The sequence below is a fragment of the Anser anser genome (assembly GCF_964211835.1).
Source record: "Anser anser genome assembly, chromosome: 4".
NCBI classification, from domain to species: domain Eukaryota; kingdom Metazoa; phylum Chordata; class Aves; order Anseriformes; family Anatidae; genus Anser; species Anser anser.
In genome coordinates, this window is record NC_139724.1 from 49,959,054 (window position 1) to 49,985,020 (window position 25,967).

The 25,967-nt window shown below is 38.8% G+C and overlaps 1 protein-coding gene across 16 annotated transcripts in view; it reads left to right on the forward strand.

Moving 5' to 3' along the window:
• Positions 1–25,967, forward strand: part of LOC310899606 (uncharacterized protein) — an 84,246-nt gene that overhangs the window by 23,380 nt on the left and 34,899 nt on the right. Inside the window, exon 1 of one of the 16 annotated variants that reach the window (XM_083836217.1) lies at positions 7,466–11,585. The exons of the other annotated variants lie outside the window; for them this stretch is intronic. Within the exon in view, the coding sequence (XP_083692343.1) occupies positions 11,580–11,585 (6 nt within the window). The 5' untranslated portion in view covers positions 7,466–11,579. Of the gene's footprint in view, positions 1–7,465; positions 11,586–25,967 lie in introns of those variants that run through there. 16 annotated transcript variants of the gene reach the window in all.

Consider the following 25,967-nt stretch of genomic DNA (forward strand, 5'->3'; position numbering starts at 1 on the left):
ATTTGCATGTTCTGTTTGTTTCAAAATGAAAATTTTGAAAAGCTTAAGTATTTGCCGAATAGTTGCTCAGAGCAAATAAGCCAGGAGGACTGCAAGCAGGTAAGTAAAATAGATTTATGCTGATAAATAATTTATCCAGTAATACTGGGGCCCCATATACATAACCATGGCATTTATGCAAATATCATTTAGGAGAAGAAAGAGCATTTGCTTGCAGTGTGCAACATTAATAATGGCTCTGACATTTCAGACTATTTCTCTTGAAGCTGTCGTTCCTGCCTTGAGTATGAGTGCTAATCTAGCTGATATCAGTTTCCTGATCTTGAGGGACCTGCACTTGGCAGTCTTTACTGTGGTATGAAAAGAGAGCAGATGACAGTATCGAACACTGGCAATATGTATACTCCGGGGAAACTTGGCCCTTCAATATATATTATTAAGCATAAATACTACAGTACTAAAATATGCTGGTACATTGAGATAATTGTGACTGCTTATATTGAAGTAGCAAAGTAGCTTGAGCATTTGCTCTTATTTTACTGGGAAAAGCATTCTGCAGAGGGAAAAGAGAAAGAACAAAGTTCAAATGAGATAATTAAGGATGTATGAAAACAGTTCTTTGATACCAGAGCAATGAATATTCAAGATGGAAGATTTGTTTCAGAATACATGAGGGTTTTTTAGACTTTGTAACTAGTTCAAAGACAATCTCTAGAGGGTTGTTGACTTTTTTCTCCCAATTAGGCAGAACAAGAAGGACATAAAGGGACAAATGTTTATCTGCACTGTAAGTTTTAATATCCTTATACAAATGGAGTAATCCTCTTATACAATAATGAGCAAAGAAGTCTAGATTCCATTTTTTTTTTTTAGTATACAAAAAGTAAACAAACTTTTTAGGGCTAACAGATTTTTGTTTAGTTGCATTAATAGGATAAACCTTTTCTATAAGCATGAGGCTTGGTCTATAGCATTTGGCAAATACTGACAATTTTTGCCTCCCTTAGGAGACTGCAGCATCAGCTGTCTCACTCATCAGGAAGGTGATAAACTAAATATTGCTCCCATAATGCCTCCAGTTTTGAATTTTTGCAAGCCATTTTTCTTTCAGTTCATTGAGTTGACAGTATAATTACTGTCCTACCAAACATTTCTTAATTTGGCAAATGTGTTCATGAAGAGAAGTCCACTATATAGCTCACATTGATAAGGTAATTTCCAGTTTAACTCTTGGTGTGTTAGTGGTAGGTTGCTCCTAGGGACCATTTAGACTTTCAGACCCACAAACACCCTTCTGGCCTCTTTACCATCAGTGTCTGCCACCTGTCACCTGTACTGACAACCATCTTAATTTCCACAGTCGCAGCCCTACCAGTTTCTTCCTCAGATCTTGGAAAGGCTGAGCCTTACTCCACTTTCTTCCTCCAAGAGCCAGGCAGGGCTGGAATCATTTCTTGTTCCTCTGCTTAGTTAACGTGAAGGTTGCAACCCTCTTCCCTCTCTTTTTACCAGAAGGTGGTGGGATGGAACTGTAGTACTGCCTGCACTTTGACGAGGTTTAGCAAATTATAGGCCAATTGGCAATGAAGTGGGCATGGCAAAGGATGGTACAGCCTCTTTCCCTGTCCCTTTTCACTTCAGATGTGAGAGAAGCCCTCTGGTGGGGTCCTGAATCAGCAATGGTCAAAGATAAACAACTTGACTAGAAGACTTAGAAGGATAGGACATATAGAGATTATTATGCTTCCTGGGTGAGGATGGTGGAGGAATAAATGGCAAATGAGACTTTGAAGCAAGGAGAAGAGTTTACTTCCTTGTGCAGTGTCTGATCTAACAAGGGGGAAAAAATAAGATGCTTAATGATAAAACCAAACTAACTCTAACTTTGTAGAGGAAGTCGAGTGCTGCTGTGCCTGAGCCAACAAAAGCATTGCTTGGAATCTTTTTTGCCAGTGAGTGCTTGCCAGCAGGGTTCGACTTCACCATCACCACAGTGTACCTTGAGGTGTGTCTTATGCATTCTGTCAGCTTCCATGAGCCCTTTATTAATCAAATTTTGAGGGTTTCTTTTTTCTTTTTTAAGATACAAAGAATTCTGTAGGAAAGCAGAACATTTCAGTATTTATCTAGTAAAACACAACTCCAGCTTTGCCAAGCTGTAATTTATCAAAGTTTAAGAACGTTGTACCATTCTTCGAACAAAAGCATTTTCAAATAAAACCAAAACAAAAGGTCTCATAATGAAATGTTAATAATACCTCAAACTCTTGGCCTTGCAAAATAAAAAATTGACAAATATCTTCTTGGCATTTTGCAATTTAAGCCACAGAACCATCTGTTTTCAAAGTACTTAAGAAATAAACGTCCACTGTAGCAAAAACAATGTTATGGAATATAGCAAAAAGTGTGCTATATAAAAGGATGTTCTTCAAAATGTTAAAGTCAATTATTTAAATTTAAAATTCTTTCAAGTGTTCAAGAAATTTACCAGCCTCAAGTAGGTTATCCAACTATCTCCCACTTAACCTCCAAAACCTACTCTAACTTTCAGAGGGTTGCCTTGTTCGAGGCCTATAATGTGGACAGAAGCCTATGAATATGGGGCAAAACCAGGCCTTGTCTGTTAATAAGCACCAGGAACATGCTAATAAGTCTTCAGATCTCTTTTGTGCTCCTTTCTTTTGTATTTTGGGATAATATAACTTAACTGAGAATAGGTTAGCCCAAAGTAATTTGAAATGGGGTGTTCCCACATGAAATGAAGAATAGCAGCTCCACTTCACATTCATTTCCTAATTTTATCTGAATTAGTTTCATTGTAGAGATTAGCTATTTAGAGATGAAAGGCAGCCTTTTTGCAATAGAAATTATCTGACAAAATTGGGAATAGACTCCCTGACTCTTCCAGGGGTTTTTAAGCAACTGTGATACATTTTGATGAAGTAGATGATTGAATTGCTTAATTCCACTAAGTCATTTTGAATTTGACTTTGGATCATAGTGTTAGGTTCTGTCCTTCTTCTTTTGTTTCCCATAATCAAATAGAGTGAAAGCTTTCCATTGTAGAACACATTTATGTGTAAGCTGTGGTGAGGGTACATCAAGGCTTTTAGAGGCTGACCATATGAAACTGTCAGGCTTGCCCTACCTTCACACCTAGTTAGTTATTTAACATTGGACATTTTGGATAGCATTCAAGATCCAAGGCATTGTAGGGAAACGGGTGGGGAGCACTCCACCAGTTGTTAACAAATAGCTGTTATTAGTATTTCGTGTGTCATAAGCACATATAATAGTGTAATTATTAGCAGTGAATCAGCCTGTATCTACTATTTCAGGAGTCCTTATGAAAATAAATATATTGGTATACATGTTTAAAGGGTGCATGTACATGTCTACTGATGAGGTCAAAGGGTGTTGAGTGGTTCAACTGCTTTGGAAAAGTGCAGTACCTCCATGTTTCTGAGGACCTAGTAGAAAGAAAGTAGAAAGATCTTCTCCTAGACCTAGGAGATTTTCTCCTTTGTAAACATTTCTGTAGGGGTGGCTTGAATATGCCAGCATAACTGGATTTCGCAATTACTTTGCAATTTCCTTTTTCAGGTTTTTAAAAGATCTTGCAGATCAATACCTTAGTTCAACAAAACTCAGACTTTTAGAATGCTGTCTGTGATGTTTTTGTGTGAAAATTGTGTGTACCTACTATGTAAGTATGATTGAAGAGTTGAAGAACCGCTGAAGTAACTCTTTATGCAAATTATTAATCAAGTGTTTTGGTGTTGATTAATTATACAGGAGAGGTGTACATGACAGTGACTTTGTGGGTTCTGACCCTAGTATGGTACTAATATGGCCTTGTTAGCCATATAATACTTTAGAAAGCCCTAATTAGTTAGGGAATCTTACGGTTGGTTTTGTAAAAAATGTTCTATGTCTACATTTTTCTGCCAACTTTTTATCCGTATTGGTGCTGACATTGCATCATATTTAGATTTTTGTTTTTTATTTATGTGGTTTTTAGGTGTGAAGTTGGAACCTTTATTATACTGCAAGGGCATGCACCAGGTGAATGCTATTTAATACTGTTTGGAAATTTCAGAGTCAGTGGAAATTTCAACGCTCAGACTTTCACCTCTGAAATATTATGTGAAGCTGGAGGCTTGAAGAAGGAAATGGCAGGCTGGACCAGACTTTGTGCATGGAGAAAAAGGTTTGAGTTTTTCCAATAAGAGGAGGTAGTGGTATATAAATGACTGATGTTATAGCAGACAAGTTATTAGATCTAGTTAGCATGGAAATTGCACTACAATTTTGACGTGGAAGTCTTTTTAGAGATAAGGCTGAAGATTTTATTTTTTATGTATACTACAAATAAGAAACAAGTTCTGTTGTCTATTTTAGGATTCTTTCTGTATTTCAAAGTCACCTAGTATTCATTCGAAGGATGAATCCCTGAGGACAGAAGTCACTCTAAGTAGATTTCTGCTGCAGTTTACCAACTGTATTCTTGTTCTAATGAAAGCAGTAGTTTTTATATCATGATGTGCCAGGTTCTGGAGTTAATTGATTATATTTTCTGTAGGGAACTTCGAAGTAAGAAACCTGATTCGTCTCTGTTGAGAATGGAGAAATGGGGGAACTTACTGACACTATTAGAACATGGCAGAATATCTGTAGTATACTTTGTGGTATTCAGTGATAGCCCAGAAGTGCTTTTGGTTGTTGGTGTGTTTAATGACATGCACAGGAAGGCAAGGAGAGACTTCACAGAATTATATAATGGAATCAAATAATGGTTCTAGATGGGTATAAAAAGTTAAGTATTTTTAATCAGACTCTTTTGTCAATGCTAAGCAAATAAAAGTCAATATTTAATATTTGCAAAGATAAATCAAGCTCCAAATAATGGCTAAGATACACTACAATAATGTGACTCAATTTGAAAATGTCAAAAGAAACTTTCTGCAAGTTTTAGAAAAGTGTGTTTGTTCATGATTTTCATGGTTTTGTGGTTTTTAAAATTGTTTTAAAGAGAATTTAGCCAAAAAATAGAAATCTAGTTTCTTGTTCTTGCAAAAACTGTGAAAGTAGTAAATGTGATACAGTAATTTTTTGTGCTGCAGAATACCCCATGAATGACGTATTGGTCTATATTTAAATATTGTAGACAGGGATGGAGAATAAGGAACAAAATTTACTCATTGACTTTTCTTCACTAAGAAGGATAATCAGCCACTAGTGAAGGCAATGAACGAAATGGTGCTGATGTGTGTTATGTGTGAGTTTTCCTAGACAGTGTTATTACTTGGCCTTATCAAAAGATTTGCACTCAGTTTTAACAGGCGTTTATAAGCACAAAGAGTTAGTATTGCATATATAGATTTCACGTTTCTTACATTGGGAGACTTCATGGTATTCCTAGCAAGTGGTGGTTCATATAGCGGCTCAATGTATGAGTGTTTCTTCTCTTCTCACTTTTCATGTATTCAGCAGAGGAGTTCACATTTTTTTCAGTGCTGTTAATTTGTGTGTGTGTGTGTGTGAATATGTATGGGAAGGAAAGAAATAAGTAGATGCCGAAACAGAAAAATCAGCTGCATCCAGGGAATGGAAAAGCTTGAGGAAAATACAGAAGAGATCATGAAAATTTTGTAAAGACCTTGAGGCACAAATCAAGTAAACTGTCTTTTTCCTTCCCTTACTTTTTTTTTTTTTTTTTAAAGTGAATTTGCATTTTGAGGACTATCATGCTTACTAAACCAGAAGAAATTGTTCAGTATTTTGTTCTAAGATTCAAAGCTGTTGGATTAATTTCTGATTTAAAAAGGCTGTTTGAGACACAGCTGCTCAAAGGAGCAGAGGATGAAGAATCATTCCATGTAAACATGTAATAAGAATGAGCATGAGAGAGCATCCTGTCTCCTGAGACACAGGATCATATTGTTATCGATTGACTCCCTTAGTATTAGCTGTTTTAAAGGTGGATTAAATTTCTCATTCTATGGTCTGAATGCCAAAGTGTGTGTGTGATCATCCATGGAAAGAAACATCTCATACTTTGGAAAACTGGGTAGCGACTGAGAAAATAATCCAGAAGACAACAATATTTGCACAGCTTTCCTTTGCAGGTGAAGAGGGTAGGCAAACATCTGATCTCATGTAATGCACCACAGTTAACACTGAAAGTGCCTAGGGGCTCACTGCCTCCACGACCTTTCACCTTTCTTACAATATTGTAGCTCCCAGGAGGAAGCTGCCTTGAGTGGTTTGGGAACCACATAGTAGCTGAAAAGCCAAGATATTGGCCCACATGTAACTGGAAATCAGTTTCCACTAAGGGCAAAGTCTGTATTTACATTTGGAAGATAAATATGATTTGATGTCTGTGGACGTCTGTTTCACACTAAATATATCTTGAAGGAAATACATCTCCTCAACATCTCCATCTTCTATTTACCACACATTTATTTCATTCTGGCTTTAAAGACATCTGTATTCTGAGTGGCTCCTTCTGGAGCAGTGACTATCTTCCAGAACCTTTAAACCCTCTATCCTTGCAGCTCACATGATGTTGACAGATACATTAAATGGCCTCGAGAAAAATATCACATTTTTGCAATACCGATTTTGTTACATTTGCAAGACGTTTAATATGCCCATAGTTAGACAGTGGTAGCCTAGCCATTTTAAAGGATGCTCCTCCTGCTTTCCTTCCTCCTTCTGAATTTCATTATACATATTTTGACTGTGGAAAAGCCCTCCAGAACAGAGACAATGATGCCTCCCTCTCACATTGCTCCTTGTCATGCCCCTGGGCACCACTGAAAAAAGGCTGGCTCCCTCCTCTTTGCACCCTCTCTCCAGGTATTATATAGATTGATAAGATCCCCTGGAGCTGTCTCTTCTCCAGACCAAACAGTCCCAGCTCCCTCAGCCTTCCCTCATAGGAGAGGTGCTCCAGTCCCTTCAGCCTCTTTGTGGCCCTTTGCTGGACTCTCTCCAGTGGCTCCGTGTCCCTCTTGTACTGGGGAGCCCAGAACTGGACAAGGTGCTCCAGGTGAGGAGTACACGGGTGTTCCCAGTGCTGAGTAGGGGTGAAACATCACCTCCCTCGACTTGCTGGCAGTGCTTTGCCTCATACAGCCCAGGATACCATTAGCCTTCTTTGCAGTAAGGGCACGTTGCTGCCTCACCTTCAAATTGGTGTCCACCAGGACTCCTGGGCCTTTTTTGCAGAGCTGCTTCCCAGCCGGGTGGCCCTCAGCCTGTACTGGTGTGGGGTGTTGTTCCTCCCCAGCTGTAAGGCTTTACACTTCTCCTTGTTTGACTTCATGAGGCTCCTGTTAGTCCATTTCTCCTGCCAGTCAAGGTCCCTGTAGATGACAGCACAACCCTTCGGTGTATCGGCCATTCCTCCCAGTTTTGTCTTCTGCAGACTTGCTGAGGGCATGCTTTGCCCCATCCAGGCTTTGCAGATAGTACCTTAAATTTTAAACTTATTATTATTATTATTATTATTACAGTTCATGTTAGCAAGGCTATAGACAAATATGCCAACTCATTATGCAGCTGCTTTTTTTCACATACCACAGTAGTTTCTTCTGTGTGTTGCACCTCTCACTAGCAACGCTGACTAAAAATCTCTGCTTGAGAAAACAGCGTGTGCAGAGGACACACCAGTATAGTAGAGAAAATGATGCTATGTAGATGCACATGGTTCAGAAATAAATGTGTAGCAAAGGTTGGGGGACTGGTTTCTTCATGTGTGTAGTCTTAATTCTGCTCTTTCGTAATTTTTCTTCACAAATTTCTCCATAGTGTGAGGAGAGCATTATGTAAAGGTCTCTAAATTTACTGTATTATGAGAAATTACTAGGGATATATTATTATTATTATGCAATTATAATATAATGATTATTATAGTTAAAGGTCCTAAACCATCAGTAGAATAGATCAGATTTTTGATTCACTTTAATGGAAGTTGGATCTAGCCCAAAGTACCTAGGAGAAGTATATTCAATGCAGTTAAAGAATTGCCTGATAAATTGCAGCTGAAAGATGCAAAAATCAAAGTAGCATGGATACTACACCTTCCTTCTTTACTATACAGCATTTGTACTTTGGAGGGTTTTTTGGTTTTTTTTTTCAGAAATCCCTAAAGCCTAGACACTGTTGGGCACTTGTATAGAAATCTTCAGCCCTAGCCCTGTGTCTGTGAGCCATACACTGTCTGCAAGGAGAAAGCTTTAGTGCCTAAGAACGGGATTAAGAGAGTCACTGAGATGTGTAAAATCAGCAAGAGGTGACTAAGGAGGGAATACCTTAAATGTCATCTTAATTTGGGTTTTAGGGAGGATAAGCACTTCAAGAACGTCCTTTCCTCAGCTGTGATACACAAATCCTGAAGGCTTTCCTGGACTAACAGGTACTAACAAGTACCTGGAGCACACCGTGTAGTTTGGGGTCCACATTTTAAGAATAGGAAGGAGGAATACTGAAGGTCAGCAACACTATCATTAGATATTTAGAAATTCAGATGTTGAGGAGAAAATTTGCTTCACCCTCTTGTAGTTCTTCAGTAGTAGTAGTAGTAAACAAAACTGTCACTGTCTAAAAGCTTTCTATGAAGATGAAGGTGATTAAATTGTTCTTCACGTTGTAGCTACAATGGACAAAATAAAACGTGTAGCAAGAAGATTTTCATTAGATCTTAGAAACTCATTACTGAAACTCATTAGAAAGATAGTGAAGCACAAGAACTCAATCCTAGGAAAGGTTTTGGATCCACTTTCACTGGATTTTTTTACTCATAGGTAAGACAAAATGGTCAGAGTGGGCCAGCACCCTAACTTGCTGTCAGAGCTGTGGTACTCACCATATTGTGATAGTGTGACTTTTTTTCTTGCCCTTTGGGCTGATGCCCAGAATTTCTGGATTATTTACGATTCTAGGTGCCAAAGTACTGACCCCAATACCCCTTCAGGGTGGTCTGCCTCCTACTCCCAAAGGCAACCCTTTTACTCCTGGTCAAAGCACTCTCCAGGATATGGGGCAATCTTCTAAAGGGATTTCAAACCAGCATCTCTTTTTTCTTGTGAAAGTGCTGTGAAATACTTAGGGTGAGTTAGTGGGACGGGATCCTCAAGGTGTCCCACGCTGTTGCTGTTACACTTTATGTAAGACAAATAATTTTTTGTTGTTGTTTTTTTGTTTTGTTTTGTTTTGTACCAGGGAAGATGTTAAAAGTAATCGTGGCTCTTTACCCAGGTGTTTATGTTAGAGAGGAGGTAATCCTAGCTCCAGCCAGCCCTGTGCTCACTGTAACTTGTCAGGTGCTGAAAGCCCAGTCACCCTGCCTTGCTCCGGTGTGTCCTGGTCACGAGGCTGGGGAGTCATGCCCACTTTGGCAGTCAGGATGTGCTTGTTATGTCTGCTGTTCCCACTCGGGGCTCTGTGGGTATTTCTAGGTCTGTGAAGTGCAATTAGATAAAAAGAGATTACTGGAAGTCGGCTGAAATTTTATGTTCAGCTGGGCTGTACATGAACTGGAAAAAATACATAAGTCTGCAGAACAGCAAAGGTGGAAAATCATTTCTGCGCACAAAGATGAAGATCTTTGATAGCAAACATACAAAATTATTTTCTGCTCTTTGAAATTGCACGCGTTTGGTGGTGCTTAACATGGTTCTTCAAAGGGATATTGGAGAAGTGAATTGCCTAAGGCAGAGCTGCTCACAGAGAGAAGTGGGTGAGTAAAGCAGCATCACCATTTCCTCCTACAACTGTTCTGTGAAAGAGGGACTGAAGTGTTCCCTCTTCATTGTCAGGGGGAGAGGAAGGGCTTTGGAGGTTGCTCCCAAAGAAACAGCCATGAGTGGGAAGGAAGCACCTAACTTCCGAGCAGAAGAATTTTTCAGACGCACAGCCACATTTCCCTTTGGCTGGTTTGGGTGGATGCCTGCATAGATACCAATATTTCTTAATCCTATTCCTACCCAAATGTTCTCTAAAGAAATTATGCGCCTAGCCTGGATTCTGCTTTAAGGCACATAAAGATCAGGCAGCGTCTGTCTTTAGTGCTAAGTGTCAATCTTCTGTAGTTTTAATTGGCTCATTGTTCTTATTGCTTTTAAATGTAGTAAGTAGAGCTCTATAATCAGGTTGCATTGGCAGTTAGTTACTGCAGTGGGTCTTATACCAGTTTATTAACCAGCCTTGTAGATTGCTGATGTACACAGATGTCTTATGTCTTATGTCAATATGTCTTTCACAGCTGTCTCATGATTTGTTAAAATAAAACTCTACCATGCTGACTTAAAATCTAGTTATGTTTTAAAGACATATTACAAATATGAAATCTGTCATTTTCATGTTTCTAATCTCAGTTATAAAGGAATTTCTGGGCCATACTGTCACCTTTACATACAGTGAGTGTTACTTATCTACTGACATATCTTACTAAGTAATTAGGTAACTGACTAGATAAATAAGTCTCTTTTCAGTTTTGGTGTTGATAAAAAATATCAGTATTTAGCTTAGTTTCTGAATCAAAATATATTATTTTTTACTGTCAGTCTTGAAAGTTCTCTTGGAAATCTGTACATAAAATAACTTTGTTGTTGTTGCTATAACTGGCCCAATTAAGTTATATTGGGCATAATTACGACAAATATCTATCCATATGTCTTACAGACATACACACCTCATGATAGGAAAATGCGCATTTGGAATTTATTTTAAAATATGAACAGGTTTACCCAAAAAAGCGTCTTTTATATTCTTCTGAAACCGGGTTCATTCTGTGGTACTAAAAGGAGTCAAACTTGTTGCCTTTGTATCTATACTAATAAGAAAAAAAAATGTGATGTAGCAGTTTATATCGGTATATAAGATTGGTATTGTGGGATGTGAAGGTGTCGTTCTTACACAGCCACTCTTCTGACCATAACCACACTTCAAGCAGTTCACCATTTGCTGGAAATATTGCGGTAATGTGCTTTCATCAAGTGGCTTTGAGCTAGACAGCACATTACTACATTTGCCTTTGTTAAAATTAACTCTGATGCAATTCTTGCTCTTGTTACCAGAAGAAGTGAAACGTTAAATCATTATAGGAACCCCTTTGGTTCTATTCTCAGCTGCCTGTTCTGCAGAAAAGGAATTCCCCCTGCGCTTCTTTCTGGGCCTGACTCTATGAAGGAGGAATGTGCATGGTACTTTTCAACCATCATTAGTTTCAGTGGGAATTGAGAGTTCAATGCTGTACAGAGCTGGCGAGCTTTTCTCAAAGTATGCCAATCCTTTGCAATGTTTTTTGCAGAGAAGGATTTAAATAGGATTTAAAATTCCAGCCCATTGTATGCGTACTTGGAAAAATTATATTTTAGAATATTATCCAGTGGTGGGTGGAATAAGGGATGACAAAATATCCTGTAGCATGTAACAGGTAGGATAATGGCTAGAGAGAAGTCTGCACTTGAGATGCATGAAATATGGTGGTCCTTAAAACCTAGGACAACAACAGCAGCGTGTGAGCTGAAGAAGTGGATCCTTTTGAAAGCTGGTAGCAGTATTTAAAGATGGTGGTGAGTTTCAAAAGTGAGAATTTTATTATATACCTTCTAATACAAAGCATTCATTTCCTTTAATGCCCAGATTTCTATTTTTTAGCTTGGATTGAATAATATAATTGAGCTGTAACTACTTCAGTTGCTTTTTTACCCAGATGCTAAGTATTCTGGTGTAGTTTTTGTTGTTGTTGTTTTGTGGTTGATGTTTAAAGGTTACCTATCTGAGGAAACGTAACACTCATTTCCAGTTTAAAATTCACTGCCTAGGAGGAGGGAGTGCATCTGATTCCCTGGTTCTCAGCTGAAGAAGCCAGGTAGCTTGCAATTTTTGTATGCGGCTGCAGAGCCAGCAAGGTGTAAGCTTTCTTTCTCTGAAACATCTGCCTCTTCTTTCATTTCCAAAATGCTACTGACTCCCCATGTTCTGGAAGGTAAAGTTCAAATGCAGAGGGAAGCAGAAAGTTATTTGTGATAATCTGTGATTCTTCTCTTCATAAACTGCAGACAAACTCTGCTGGGGTGTGAGGAAACACCAAAAATAACCCAGCAACAGGGAATTTTGCAAGAAAGCAAACCTAAGTAACGCAGGAAATGAATGCAGCATAGAAACTTATACCCCAAAATCACTGGATAAAAAGAGTTTTCACTCTAAAAGATAAGTAAAGCCCAAATCTCCATAAAGTGTTTTGTTTTTTTTTAATTTTTATTTGTTCCTGCTCTTGATTCAGTGTTGAAGATATTTGAGTGCTAGCACTCTGACTAAAAGACATCCTGTGGAACCCTGTCTCACAGCGTTGCCTTGGTAACACTTATAGACACAAAATAGGAGTCTCTTCCTTAGTTCTTATGCTGCTTTTGCTTAATTCTGCCAAGTCTAAAAGTGAATTTAGCAAATTACATATCTAGCTCAAAGTACTTAACTTTAGACTTACAATCTTCGCTCTGAAATCTAACATTTTGTGATGAGTTTAAAGACAGGATGCCAGAGAGCATTTTCTCTCTTACAAAGTAGGAACCTTCAATAATACATTTTTAAGAGAGCAATTTGTTTAATCCTGAGAGACGGTTGCAATAATATAAGGTCATTTAAGTGAAAAGAAGCTGCAGAGAAAGTCAGTGCAGCGCCACCTGGGTCAGGACAAACATTTAAAGAAGTAGCGTGTTAATACTTAAAGAATTTATTCATGCATTTTTTATAACTTCTAGCTTTTGTAGTTGAATGTAATGAATGGATCTCCAAGAGGTTGAGTCATCATGCCCGGAGCTGATGCCAGTTTCCAGGCATTAACTTTAATTATTGATGCTTTCCCTAATAGGCCTGATGGCACATTTTTAAAGTAAAGGTTCTGTCTTACTAAAGGCATGCCCTGCTGCCGGGCACAGTGGCTGTCACTGGCAGAGGTAAATAAGGAGTTTCCACTTGGTCTTTACATTAAGGCTTTGTTTCTCAGGTTTTGTTCCTTAATTACTCTGTGCAGTGCTTTGACCTCTAGGCTAGGTTTTCTTTGAATCAATTTATAACTGGAAAAGCAAATGAAGCATTTTGAGGGGTCTTTCAAAACCTGTGAAATTGCTCCAGGACTTCAGAAGGCAGCATGATCCTTTGGTTATTGTTTCATTAGATTATTGGGGAACAGTTTCCAGACTGACATGTGCTCTAGGTACTTTCAGTGACAATGTTTTGTGCTTCATAGTACCTCACATTTTCAGTCTCGGGGTTTTCCTGCACAAAACCTATTTAGGCAGGTATTTGGGTATTCCTTTCATTAGATGGAACAAAGGAGCAATGAAAAGTGCAATGACTTAGATATCAGAGGTAAATTCTGAGTTAAAGAACTCCTGACGCAAGTTGAAACCAAAATTATACATTAATTTATAATTTTACTCAAATCAGTGCAAACTCACCTGTAAATCCTCCATTCTGCACCAGTGGGGGAGGTAAGGAGGTGGGAGAGAGACGGTGCAGGCTTCTTTATGGCTCTAAATAAGAAAATGGCCTGACAACAAATGGCTTAATGAAATAGCTGTTTAATAATACATAGCAAATAGAAGAATGTGGAGGGTGAGTAAATCACCTTCAGATGTTGGGCCCCCCATATTTGTGAAGCAAAATGATTGAACAAAAAAATTGTACAGATGGACCCCAAATGGATTTTTCCACGGCATGCTTTCTGATCATTCAAGCTATTATATAATTTTCCTAAAAAATAAAATAAAATAAAATAAAATAAAATAAAATAAAATAAAATAAAATAAAATAAAATAAAATAAAACAAATAATAATAAAAAAAACACAAAAAACCAAAAACTTCGAAGAGGATGCTCACTTGAGGACTTCTTTCTGGACTTTTGGATGAAGGCAAGGCCATGCAGTTGATGCAATTGCTGGCACCAAGAGGGAGCAGTGTGAAGGCTTCTCTGTTGCAATGAGCTGCCTGGGGTTTCATGCAGCTGAGGGATATGTGCGGGTGCAGCTGGTGAAATTCCTAGCCAGGTAATCAGTTATGTGGATAGCTAACAGTCTATGTACAGCCGTCTCCTGGTGAGGATCAATGCCCCCTCCTGTCTGGAACAGGTCCTCTTTTGATTCCAGAGTGAATGACTACACACAAACTTTTGTCATCTTCAACAAGCCTTTTAGTACCGTGTGTCTGTTCCCTTTCAGTACTGTGTGTCTGTTTCATCTTCTGTAAAAGGAAGTAACTAGGGTTCTTCTTTGTGAAAATTGACCATTTCTTACAAACCCTTCCTAAGTACATCTAGTCTGGATGGTGGCTACCCAGTGCTTGGTCTCCACAACATCATCTAGCCCAGAATTCATAACACACACTGAAAATAACTGCCCTATTTGTCCCTGATGGCACATCTAGAGAAGTTTGAACAGAAGGAGCTGGGTTTATAGTGTAGACTGTTGCACAGCAGATTCTCGACCTTTCTCATCCTTCTCATTCCAGCTACGATATTGACCTTGCACAATTTGAGTTGCTTTCATGTAACAATGGTGTGTTTCTTATGTCTTGAAAAACATTTGAGTCTTTCTGGATGTTTTTTTTTTAATCCACAAGAAGTTAGAGAATTAGCTTAAAGGAGATGTGTGGTGTTTTCTCACACTATATTGTTATTTGTTTTTACTAGTTAAACACTGATTGTTGTATAGGAGACAAATACTGACCTGATGTCTAGATCATCGTATATGATAAAATGAATACGACATCACAGAAGTCCATATGTACATGTAGAATATGTAGAAAATCTAAGAAGTACTATTTTTTTGAAGAAACTATAAGGGTAAAGGGTAGAGTTCATGGGTAAATATGACATACTGGAGATGTATCGGTGTGATTTTTGTAAAGGTGAGTCCTGCCCCACAGGAGTCTTGGAGTTCTCTGGAGGGGTCAGTAGGCACACAGATAAACGTGATCTAGCTGAAGTAACCTCAGCTTTCAGAGGCTTTTGACACACAAACCTAGGAGTAGAGTTTGCAAAGGTACTTGGGGGTTAAATGTACATTTTAAAAATTCTGCTAACTACCCATTTACCTCTCCAGATTCCTCAATACTGTCAAGAACTGGCTTTATCATTTTACAGTATCATCATCTTTGAACAACCAACCTTTAAACTAATTAAGACATCCCAGAAAGCTGGCACCAGGTTTTCTATCATCTGATAGATTTCTGTGGTTTTTGTTTGTTTGTTTGTTTTTCTTGATGTTTCTTACTCTGTATTTTATTTTTCCAGGCTATAGCTTTTATTCTTTTCTTGCAGAATTTCAGTCATGTTCTTGCATATTTGCTATATGAAAAATAGTGCACAATATGCAACTTTCTAAGATAAAGTTTTCTTTAAATATCTGATTTAAATCAGTTAAACAGTCCAGATGTATTACAGATAAGATGATCTATCTGTCTTTGTTCAGTTTCTTTGGATTTTGTTTAGCTTATTTTTTGTATTCATTAGTGAAAATTAGGACTTATTCATTAGGTCTAAAACCTGCTGATATTAACAGGAGTTCTTTAGTTGACTTTTGGGTTCTGCATCAGGCCATAATAAACAGACAGCTGCAGGGTGCTGATAAATGCTCTTGTACAGTGAGCCAGATTCAGCTCTAATTTAACTGTGTCTTTTCCACAGAGATGCAGCAAATAAATTAGTTTGTGGTATTAGCAACAGGATTGATTTAATGACAAATACGTTTGATTTGGAAAATGGAGATAAAAGGCAGGGTAGTGAAACCTGCACTGATTAAATGATAAATATCATAACAGATGCACAAAAGAGACGCATATCAGAGAAAACAATAAAGATTTGTTCCAAATATTTCACTTTTCTATTATGCCTATCTATTGTACCATTTCTTGTCACAGTCACTCTTTTACTTTTCTACTTCTTTTTTTATTTGTTTTTATATACATTTATTTATGTCAATATCAAGACAGTTGCCTTTAAGATACGAAAGAAAGCACACAATAGTCATGAGCTGAGGCTAATGCAAGATACATGGGGGCTTGTTCGTTACTAATTGGAATTGCAGGGCTAGCTGGTTGCAAACAAAAATAAAATAGATGTATTAGGTCCAATTTACAAATAATAATCACGTGGAATTGTAATTTGGTTTAATCACACTTTTATTAAACTGGTACAAACTGTTGGAGGAGAAACTTTGCTTGCTTTTAAGATGTATTTATGCTCCTAAAGTTATCAGAAGAAGAAAAGGCAGTTTTAAACTGGTCTCTAAAGCCAGATCAGGGACGTCAGCTGTGGTTACTGCACTGAGGGGAAGGTTTTTCCTGAGCAAGTTTATGCCCCAGCTGCTCCCTCCGGCCTTCAGCCTGTGCAGGTAGTTGCTGCTGTTTGGTTCCCAGGCACACAGGGAACTGCATCAACAGGCTCTCAGCATGCTTTCATATCCTAGTCTAGGGTCTCCTTGCTTCTTGTATAAACACAAAAGAGTTATGGGTTTTCTAAACATGCAAGACACGTCCAAACATTGCTCAAGAACTGTTTCCTGACAATTTTTCTTTTCCCAGATCTGCCTTCTCCTTTTGATTTGACTGGCCTTCTTTCAGCCTTCTTGAAGTTCACGATACGTTTTGGGGATTCTTCTGGCAACCTCAGACAGAAACGTGGCTGCTGAAGGGCATAAATCCTGTCCATCCGTAATGCTTAATGTGCCATTACCACATTTGCTGTTTATTTTTGCTTTTAGGTTTAAGCCCATTATTAATGTATACTTGTAGTTAGAGTCCCAGTGTGACGTGGACTTACTTTTTAAAGAAACTCAGTCAGCCTTTGCTGAGGGAAAAGGATATGTTCTGGGCACTATTTTCAGAAGTGTGCTGTGTTGAAACCTATTTTTAGAATATATATATATATATTCTTTTTCTTCAACTAGTTACATTTTTCTTAATAAGACTGAAATATGTCAGGCACTTTTGGCAGTAATTTGTAACTGAACTGTTTATTTAATATTCCTTTTTTTAAAGACAAAAGATTGATCAAATAATATTCTCATTCATGAATATAATGTCATAAAAATGTACATTTTATATTAGAAGTAAGATTTTTGAAGCACAAGCTTTATACTTTCATTCCAGGGATAGGTGGCCTTTTTCTTGGTACAAATGATGAAGGAAACTAGAAGAGACACAGAGAGAGATGTTGTGTGGACTTGCTACTGTTATTGATCCATGTGATCCCATCCAAATTCCTTATGTTTCCTAGTTTGTTACCAGTATTATTATCCATGCACAGGGAATTGGTTTTCCCGTCTCCAAAATGCAAGGAATGAGAGAGGACAATTTTTAATTTTTTAAAATTTGCATTATATTTTATTTCAGCGTTATGGTTATTTTAACAACGTTGTTTACATCCTAGTAGTAGGGTACTACCTCTGATGAGACAGGAACAAAAGCGTTCTCCTCCCACTGTCCTAAAGCAAAAAGCCTCTACTGAATTTCAATAGCTGGAGGCCCTGTTTAGTTCATGGTGATATAAGTGCCAGAACCATTGTCATTGCCTTGAAGAAATCCTATCTACGCACAATGCCTATTCACTTTTAATCTCCAGATTAAAATCTCTTCTTTCAAGTCATCTATAATTTGGGCTATTCTTGCATATAACCTTAATTAAACACCATGGAGAGCAACTTCATTAATGAGATTTCCTAAATGACAAGATGGGTTAGAAAGAGTTTTCCTCAGGCGTAAGAGTGAAGACACTGAGAAACACTGTAACGTTTTGCTTTCTCTCCAAATGTAGAAGCATGGTCTCAGCAAGAATATAGAGAGCAGTCATTTAATGTTTGGTGACAACTGGGTTTCTCCAGAACTGATTACAGGATTTAGCAGTCCTGGGCTGTGGCATTTCATTACTAGAGAGCTGATACCCCATCAGATGTGGCTCATAGCTGCTGAGGTGAGTGCTGTTTGGCTCTGCTGGGTAATACCAGTGATATATGCTTGTCGAATGCCTGGGAAACATCAGGCACAGAGTCCTTTACACATCCATCTTCTGTGAAACTCACATACACTTATACATATTTAGGTTTATTTGGCTCTATGTTAAGGGCCAGCCTGTGAATGGGATGATCATGAGGTCTGTGTTCAATGGTGTTTATGAGATGGATGAGCCCAATAGGCAAAATAATAAAGTGTTACATGTTGGGGCATGGTTAGGGAAAGCCTTTAACTCAGCCTAAGCTGGTGTCACTGTTGGGCAGAAGCAGTTGTATGTCCCTTCATCCTTGGTCACTCCAGTACCAAAGACTGCCTTGTGCTAGCACAAGAGTTTGTGTGGCTGGGTGGGAAATGGAACTGGGGACTTAGTCCTAGCTGAAACTGATCCAACAGAAGCAAATAGAGATGAGCTCACCGGCCCCATTTGGCCTCATAATTGCTTTTGCCAACAAAAGGAGAAGTTGAGGTAGGTTTAGGAGCAAGAAGCAGCAGGACAAGGTAGAGCAACTGGCTTATTTGACCTTAAAATAAAGCTCTGGTGAACTATCAAGACCCCAGAAATAGGGTCCTGGGGGCAAAATCTTCCTTGTCAATTTGCATAGTACTCCAGCACAAGATTCCTGATGCTTTTAGTTGCTTCTCGTTAATGCAAATAAGTAATATCTTTTGACAGTTTACTTTTTCTAACTACTTTTCCAGTGTTGCCAATGCTTCTGTCCTGCACCCTTCTAAATACTTTAGGTTTAGTCTCCGTATTATTGCAGAAAGAAAAGTGATTGTAAGGGGATTTTGTGGACATTGAATATTATATTCCCATGTGAGTAGCAAAACAATATTTAGCAGGGCTCAGCATCTTTACAGTGCCTAAAAAAGTTGTGGAGTCCTCAACAGTTGAGTGGTTTCTTTCCACAAAGTCATAATTTTTAGTTAGGCAGCTGATGACATCTGGTGCCAAGATTACAGAAAGGGTTTTCAATGGTAGATGAAAACTGGTATCTATGCCATAGTTAGATGATGGAACTAGCTCAGGACTAGAATTATGCTTGCGCTTTAGAGAACATATGCATGCCTTGCTAACTTTGAGGTGCAATATCTTGTAAACTATAAGAGGAAACATTCCTTTTTTTTTTTCTTTTTTTTTTTTTCCCCTTTGCATTAATAATAGTAGTCATTTAACCATCACTTTGCATGGTTGTACCTCTTTGCAGAAAGTGGAGTAAATTCTATTACTTTAAGTCAACCTAAGTATTTTGAAATAACACTGGCAAACTGAAGAAAAAATTGCTTTTACTTAATTCATCTAAAACATGTACACAGAAACAAAGAAGTTAAGTAACTATCCAAGGGACATGTTGGGAACTAGTATCAGCCAAGATTAGAGTTCATCAGACTCCTCGATCTCACACAGACCTCAGCAAATTCTGCTCTGCCTTCACTTGCTTGTCAAGTTATTTCAGAAAAGAATCCGGTATCATCGGCAGAAAAGTGCCCACCAGGTGGTGCTGCATGATATCTAATGGACCCATGCCCCAGCAAGGAAGAAGAATAAAACCACCTGGTTTGGCTGTCGAGGTCCTATTAAAAGGACTGCTGATAAGAAAGTTATCAAGTAATTGGAGCAGCACCCGGAATAATTGCTGAAGTGAACTATTTTTCTTAGAACTAGTGTAGTATTGTATAAGCAAATAGCTTTCTTCAGTTTTCCGTTGGTTTTGCCTATAGTCATAAGTCTGCTGAAACATGTAAATAAAAATGACAATTCTATTGAATAATGTATTTTAAAGATATTTACACATATATAAGCACACAAAAATCTATATTCAATATTACATCTCATATCTAACAACTGCAGTCAGGTACTGCTATTTTAGTAGGAGACAGTTTCCTTAAAAAATGTGGCCCATAACTGTTGATAAAAATTCCTCACATGATTTAGCCATTAACCATTTCAGTATGATAATTTGGACTTGTAAAATCCTGACGATTTTGTATTTAAATACAGATGTTTGTAATAATAGCAGAAACCACTGCTGTTGCTGCAGGAAGTCTGGTGTAATATATGACCTCGGCATGAACCTTATAATGTTGCACTTTGCACTTGTGATGAAAGATGCTGGCTAATGTGGCATATGCTACAATAATCTTATAAGGATGTGAACAAAAAAAAAGAACAGCTTGTGGCTCCATAGCTTGTTGAAAATGAAAGAAAGGTGTCCAGACTGTTATTGAGAAGTAACTACCTGGCAATAAATCCACAGCTGTAAATACAACCTGTCTCCAGAGTTTTAGATGGAAGTAACCTTAAGTGCACATTCAGGTACATTTCTGATCTGATCTTTTGTTTGTGCTTCCTAGCCTGCTAAAATTCCTTATTTTGGACAAATTTTATTGTGGATTTTGAAAGATTTTCAGTTGAAACACTCTTACTGATGGAGACCTCAAGTGGTGGCTGCCACTCAGGCTTCACCTACAGTGATGTTGGAGGGGAAAAAAGGCCCACCTGGGAGAGAACCATCTTTTCCTGCTTTACCATGAGCCTCGGACAGTCTCTGGTTAAAAACACAGACTTTTATTTTTTTTTAATGAAAGTGGCAAGAACGTCAGCTGAGGGGACTTGCTATTCATTTGTCCCTTTCAAATTTTCACTCACACACACTTACTCATGTCCTTGTACTTCAAATGCGTGGTTATTTTATGCTTTTACAAAGCTTCGCTTTGAAAAGTCAGGTGTAGGTAGCATTATACATCTCACTAAAAGCCAGCTTGCTGAGCTGTACCCCATCTCATTCTTTGTTTGTAAAGGCCTCATAGAGGAATAGGAAGCTATTGAAAGTTTTGTGATCTCTTGGCAGTAAATGAACTTGAAATATGTAGGCTTGTGGATCTTTGTAGTTGTTGTCGTTCCAAAGAAGAGGGGATAAACCTCACCAATCTTAGACTTCAACATTTTAAAAACTGATTTTGCAAAATTTCCTCCTTTTCCCAGTGGACATTCACCATGGCATGGTGGATTCCTTCATTTTTTTGGATTCTCCCTTAGTTTTTCTTGCTGAAAGGCATATATATATATTTGCATGTCTTTTTGTCACTGATTTTCTAAGACGTGCTTATCGCTGTCTCTTCTCAGGAGAGAAAATATTTTCATTTCACTGTAGTACTATTTGACCTTTTCTCACCTCCCATTGCTAAATAGACAGGCTTTCTTTGTATCCATGTCGACTTTCACCAACATTTTTCTACCAATTGAGATTTTTCTAGGGGTTCTCAACAAAAACAAAAAAGGAAAGATTTTGATTATAAGAGGATATCAATATCTCACAAAATACTGACAATTGGTGTTATGCTCTGTGTTCCTTTTTTGTCAAACCTTTGCCTTGATGAATATGCCAGTCATCTCCTTTCCAATCTATCAAACGGAAAGGCTGCAAAGTTTATCCTTCATCTAGTATATCTATTTGAGTGGAAGTAAACTTAAGTGTCCAAAACTCGATCTGCACTAAATAATATATCTGGGGAAAGACTGTTATAATTTAAGCATTTGTTTCGTTTATATCCTAAGACATATCACCATATTTTCCACTCCAACTCTGAATTTTTAAGAGATTGTTCATTTTTTCCCAAAATTTTAAAGTAAAAAGGAGGAAATCTCACAAAACTGAACTTATTTTGAAAGTTAATCTGTTGGTTTTAGCTAAGTTGAAATCAAAGATTCATTTTAGTTTGTTTCTCTCAGATGTCCTACTTGGCCAGTCACCATGGAAATGTGATTATTCACACTCTCACCAGTATCTTTTTGCTTTTAGCACTCTTATGTTCCCTTCACTTTTTTCTTTACAATGCATCTTTGGTTTCCTCTTCATCATCCTGTGACTATTTCATTCTCTACCAGTAGGCATCAGCATTGCTCTCACTATTTTTAGCATATTTCACACACACACACACACAGATTTCTAGGTTGGAAGAGACCTCAAGATCATCGAGTCCAACCTCCGACCTAACACTAAGTACTCCACTAAACCATATCGCTAAGCTCTACATCTAAACGTCTTTTAAAGACCTCCAGGGATGGTGACTCCACCACCTCCCTGGGCAGCCCGTTCCAATGCTTAATAACCCTTTCGGTAAAGAAGTTCTTCCTAACATCCAACCTAAAACTCCTCTGTCGCAACTTTCGCCCATTCCCCCTCGTCCTGTCACCAGGCACATAGGAGAACAGACCAACCCCCACCTCTTTACAGCCTCCTTTAGGGTAACTGTAGAGAGCGATAAGGTCGCTCCTGAGCCTCCTCTTCTCCAGGCTGAACAAGCCCAGCTCCCTCAGCCGCTCCTCGTAAGACTTGTTCTCCAGACCCCTCACCAGCTTGGTCGCCCTTCTCTGGACTCGCTCGAGCACGTCCATGTCCTTCCTGTAGCGAGGGGCCCAAAACCGAACACAGTACTCGAGGTGCGGCCTCACCAGAGCCGAGTACAGGGGCACAATCACTTCCCTAGACCTGCTGGCCACACTGCTTCTTATACAGGCCAGGATGCTGTTGGCCTTCTTGGCCACCTGAGCACACTGCTGGCTCATATTCAGCCGACTATCAACCAATACTCCCAGGTCCCTCTCGGCCAGGCAGCTTTCCAGCCACTCATCTCCCAGCCTGTAGCTCTGCTTGGGGTTGTTGCGCCCCTGGTGCAGGACCCGGCACTTGGCCTTGTTGAACTTCATACAGTTGACCTCAGCCCATCAGTCCAGCCTATGCAGATCCTCCTGCAGAGCCTTCCTGCCCTCGAGCAGATCGACACACGCACTTAGCTTGGTGTCATCTGCAAACTTACTGAGGGTGCACTGGACGCCCTCATCCAGATCATCGATAAAGATATTAAAGAGGACCGGCCCCAGTACCGAGCCCTGGGGGACTCCACTAGTGACCGGCCTCCAACCAGATTTGACTCCATTCACCACAACTCTCTGGGCCCGGCCATCCAGCCAGTTTCTAACACAGCGAAGCGTACGCCAGTCCAAGCCCCGAGCAGCCAGTTTCTTGAGGAGAATGTTGTGGGGAACGGTGTCAAAAGCCTTACTGAGGTCAAGGTAAACCACATCCACAGCCTTTCCCTCATCCACCAAGCGCGTCACTTGGTCATAGAAGGAGATCAGGTTCGTCAAGCAGGACCTGCCTTTCATAAACCCATGCTGACTGGGCCTGATCGCCTGCTAGCGATCCTAGCTAAGAAATTCTACTGTTTAACTTTAGCCTCAGCAAGGAAATGGTTCACTGGTAGAGTCCAAGACTTCAGTCTGCTTTTCTGTAACGAATGCTCTTGAACACCCTGAGACCAATGTTTTAAAGAAAATTCAAGGTCAATAATTACCTGATGTCTGCTAGATATGCGTATGGCCTGTGTGATGAACATACAAAAGAACAGTAGTACTTGGTGGTTTACAAGGAACAGTTTGCAAAATCTTAAAAACCAAGTGTAAGCAAATTTAGGTACGGAGAGGATTGGAATAAAATGAGAAAATTTGGAACTAAGTATGTTTTACAAGATGCCAAATCCACAATTCTGTGTTTTAAAAAAATAAGGTTCTCCAGGCACATTGCACAAGATCATGAAGTAAGAGTTAAGAAACATCTGAAAAATTAGGGAACATTTCTGAAAATGCAAAAAAAAACACAAAGGGAACAAGTCTGAAAATCTAGTTATCTGAATTGTCTTACAATGGTTCTGGACCACTTTAGGTGCAGTTGGTTGAATGCTTAATAGTAATCTAGAAAAGATGCGATTTCTTTTTACTTATTTCTGTTCTCTTTCACAGAAAATTTCAGTTGATGGAGGCCATACCTTCTGTGATGATGCAGAAATACTTTTCGTTCTTGGAGTAATTAGGAGGAATTTTAAAAGAATATTGCCTTGTAGCCTCACAGTAGATGTCTTTGGACAGCTAGTGTTGACTGAACAAATGCTAGCTTACTGTAAGAGACTCAAAGGGAGTCTCTAGGTTAATAAACAAAAGCATCATATATGATGTAACCACAGCCTATAGATACTTATACAAGAAACAGAACATTTGAAACTTAGCTGACAAGACTAGTTAGCCTGCTGGGAGTAACCGGAGACCAGGATTCCCCAGAGATAAGGGAAAATGAAATGAGCCCTTGAAGTGTCTGGGCCTGAGCCTGCTGTTTGTCTCAGGCTGGCTCCCTGCAGAGCCACTTTTGGCTCTTTTTGGTGGTTTTTTTTTGGCTCTTTTGGTGGCTCTGCATCTGCAGCGCAGGTGACCTGCACCTGGGCAACCTGGTGTTGAGCACAGTTGTGAGCCACCTGTGAGAAATGTTCCAGTGACCAGAAACTGAAACTAGACAAATTCAAGTAAAAATGTGATGTGTTTCTAAAAATTGAGTGCTGTTAACCGTTGAAACTACCTCATTGAACTAGCTTCTCTGTCAGTGGAAATATTTCTAGTAGAGTTAGATTTTTATTTTTATTTTTTTTTCCCTGAAAGAAAGCTGCTATTTGAGGCAGGAATTAATTCAAGGGAATCAGTGACCTGTGGTGTGCAGAAAGGCAGAGCAGATGATCAAAATGTCCTCGTCTGACTTTGCAGGTTACGAATCCTTCCCGATAGTTTCTTTGGGCAGGTGTTTTTCTGTTGCAGTTTTTGTTCATTTTGAAAAGCAATGAAAGCACTTTAAGTGATTCTTTGAAAATTTAAAATATTTGCCCTGTAATTCATTTCTAAATGAAAAAAAGGCTTTGTTTTCAAAAATTAGTCTGATTATTCTTTTACCGGGTATAACTAGTGAATGCAAAAAGTAGTTATATTCTCAAGCACGATATCTGTTTATCATTAAATTTATTCTGCTATTCTTTTTTTAAAAAAAAGTTTTTCTATTTTATGTAAAATATGTTTATGATAAGATTTTTATACTAGTTCCACTGTGTTATTTCATATATATTGAAGTGTAAGGTTTTATGTAATAGCATATTTAACAACTTCAAAAACTATTTCACTAAGAAACCAATATCTCATATGGTTGTTATACTCTGTCATGTCAGTGGTTTTTTAGTAATTTTTTACAAGATGATTTATCATTTAAAATGATGGAATAACTTTAAGTGTAGAAATGCTTAAAATCCTTGACTGTATGCAGAAAACTACCTACACATGACAGCTGTCCAAGGACAAGCACCATTCCCTGGTAAATATACAGCCCATTGAATATATTTTATTTGGAAATAACCTTAATGCTTGAATGGTCCATGGGTCACTTTGAAGTGTTCATGATAACCATATTTATGAAAATGTTAGGAAGTGTGGAACATCTAGCCTTAGGGAATAATGAGCTTGTCTGTAGGAACTGATACAGGAACTCATGCTTTCAACCCAACACACCCTCCACGTTGCTCTGACATGTCCTGCCTCTGCAGGATGGTAGCTGCCTGTGTTAGCAGAGCCCTGGGCCTGAGTGCATGTCTCCCTTGCAGGCGCAGCCAGTGCTAATGCAGTTACGTGGCTTCTGGACTGCTGTTTGCACGCAGCTGCCTTGAAGCATGGGCAGAGTAAACACACAGTTGCACCCATCTGGATAGATTTGCCCTGTGGTACCGAAAAGGGAGGTACCAGAGCAGTCTTACAATAGCAGCCAAGTCCATCCGTCCACCCTTTGGTGTTCTCCCTCCTCCCCCCAGCTTCTGACTTTGCTCTGATTCATATGGAACTTGTAAAGCTGATGATTGAAATTATATAATATTGCTTCCTGATACAGCAGGAGACTGATCTTGATGACGGAAAACATCCCTTGTCTTTTGTCCTACAGGATTTGTTGCTATGACTTAGCCAATGTCAGTGTGCTCAAATGCAGTTAGAAGAAAGCCTTGGTATTTTTGTTGGCACACACACGCGTCACAGACCCCCTGCCACATGAGCAAACACAGCTTTGAGCGTGCTGGTGCC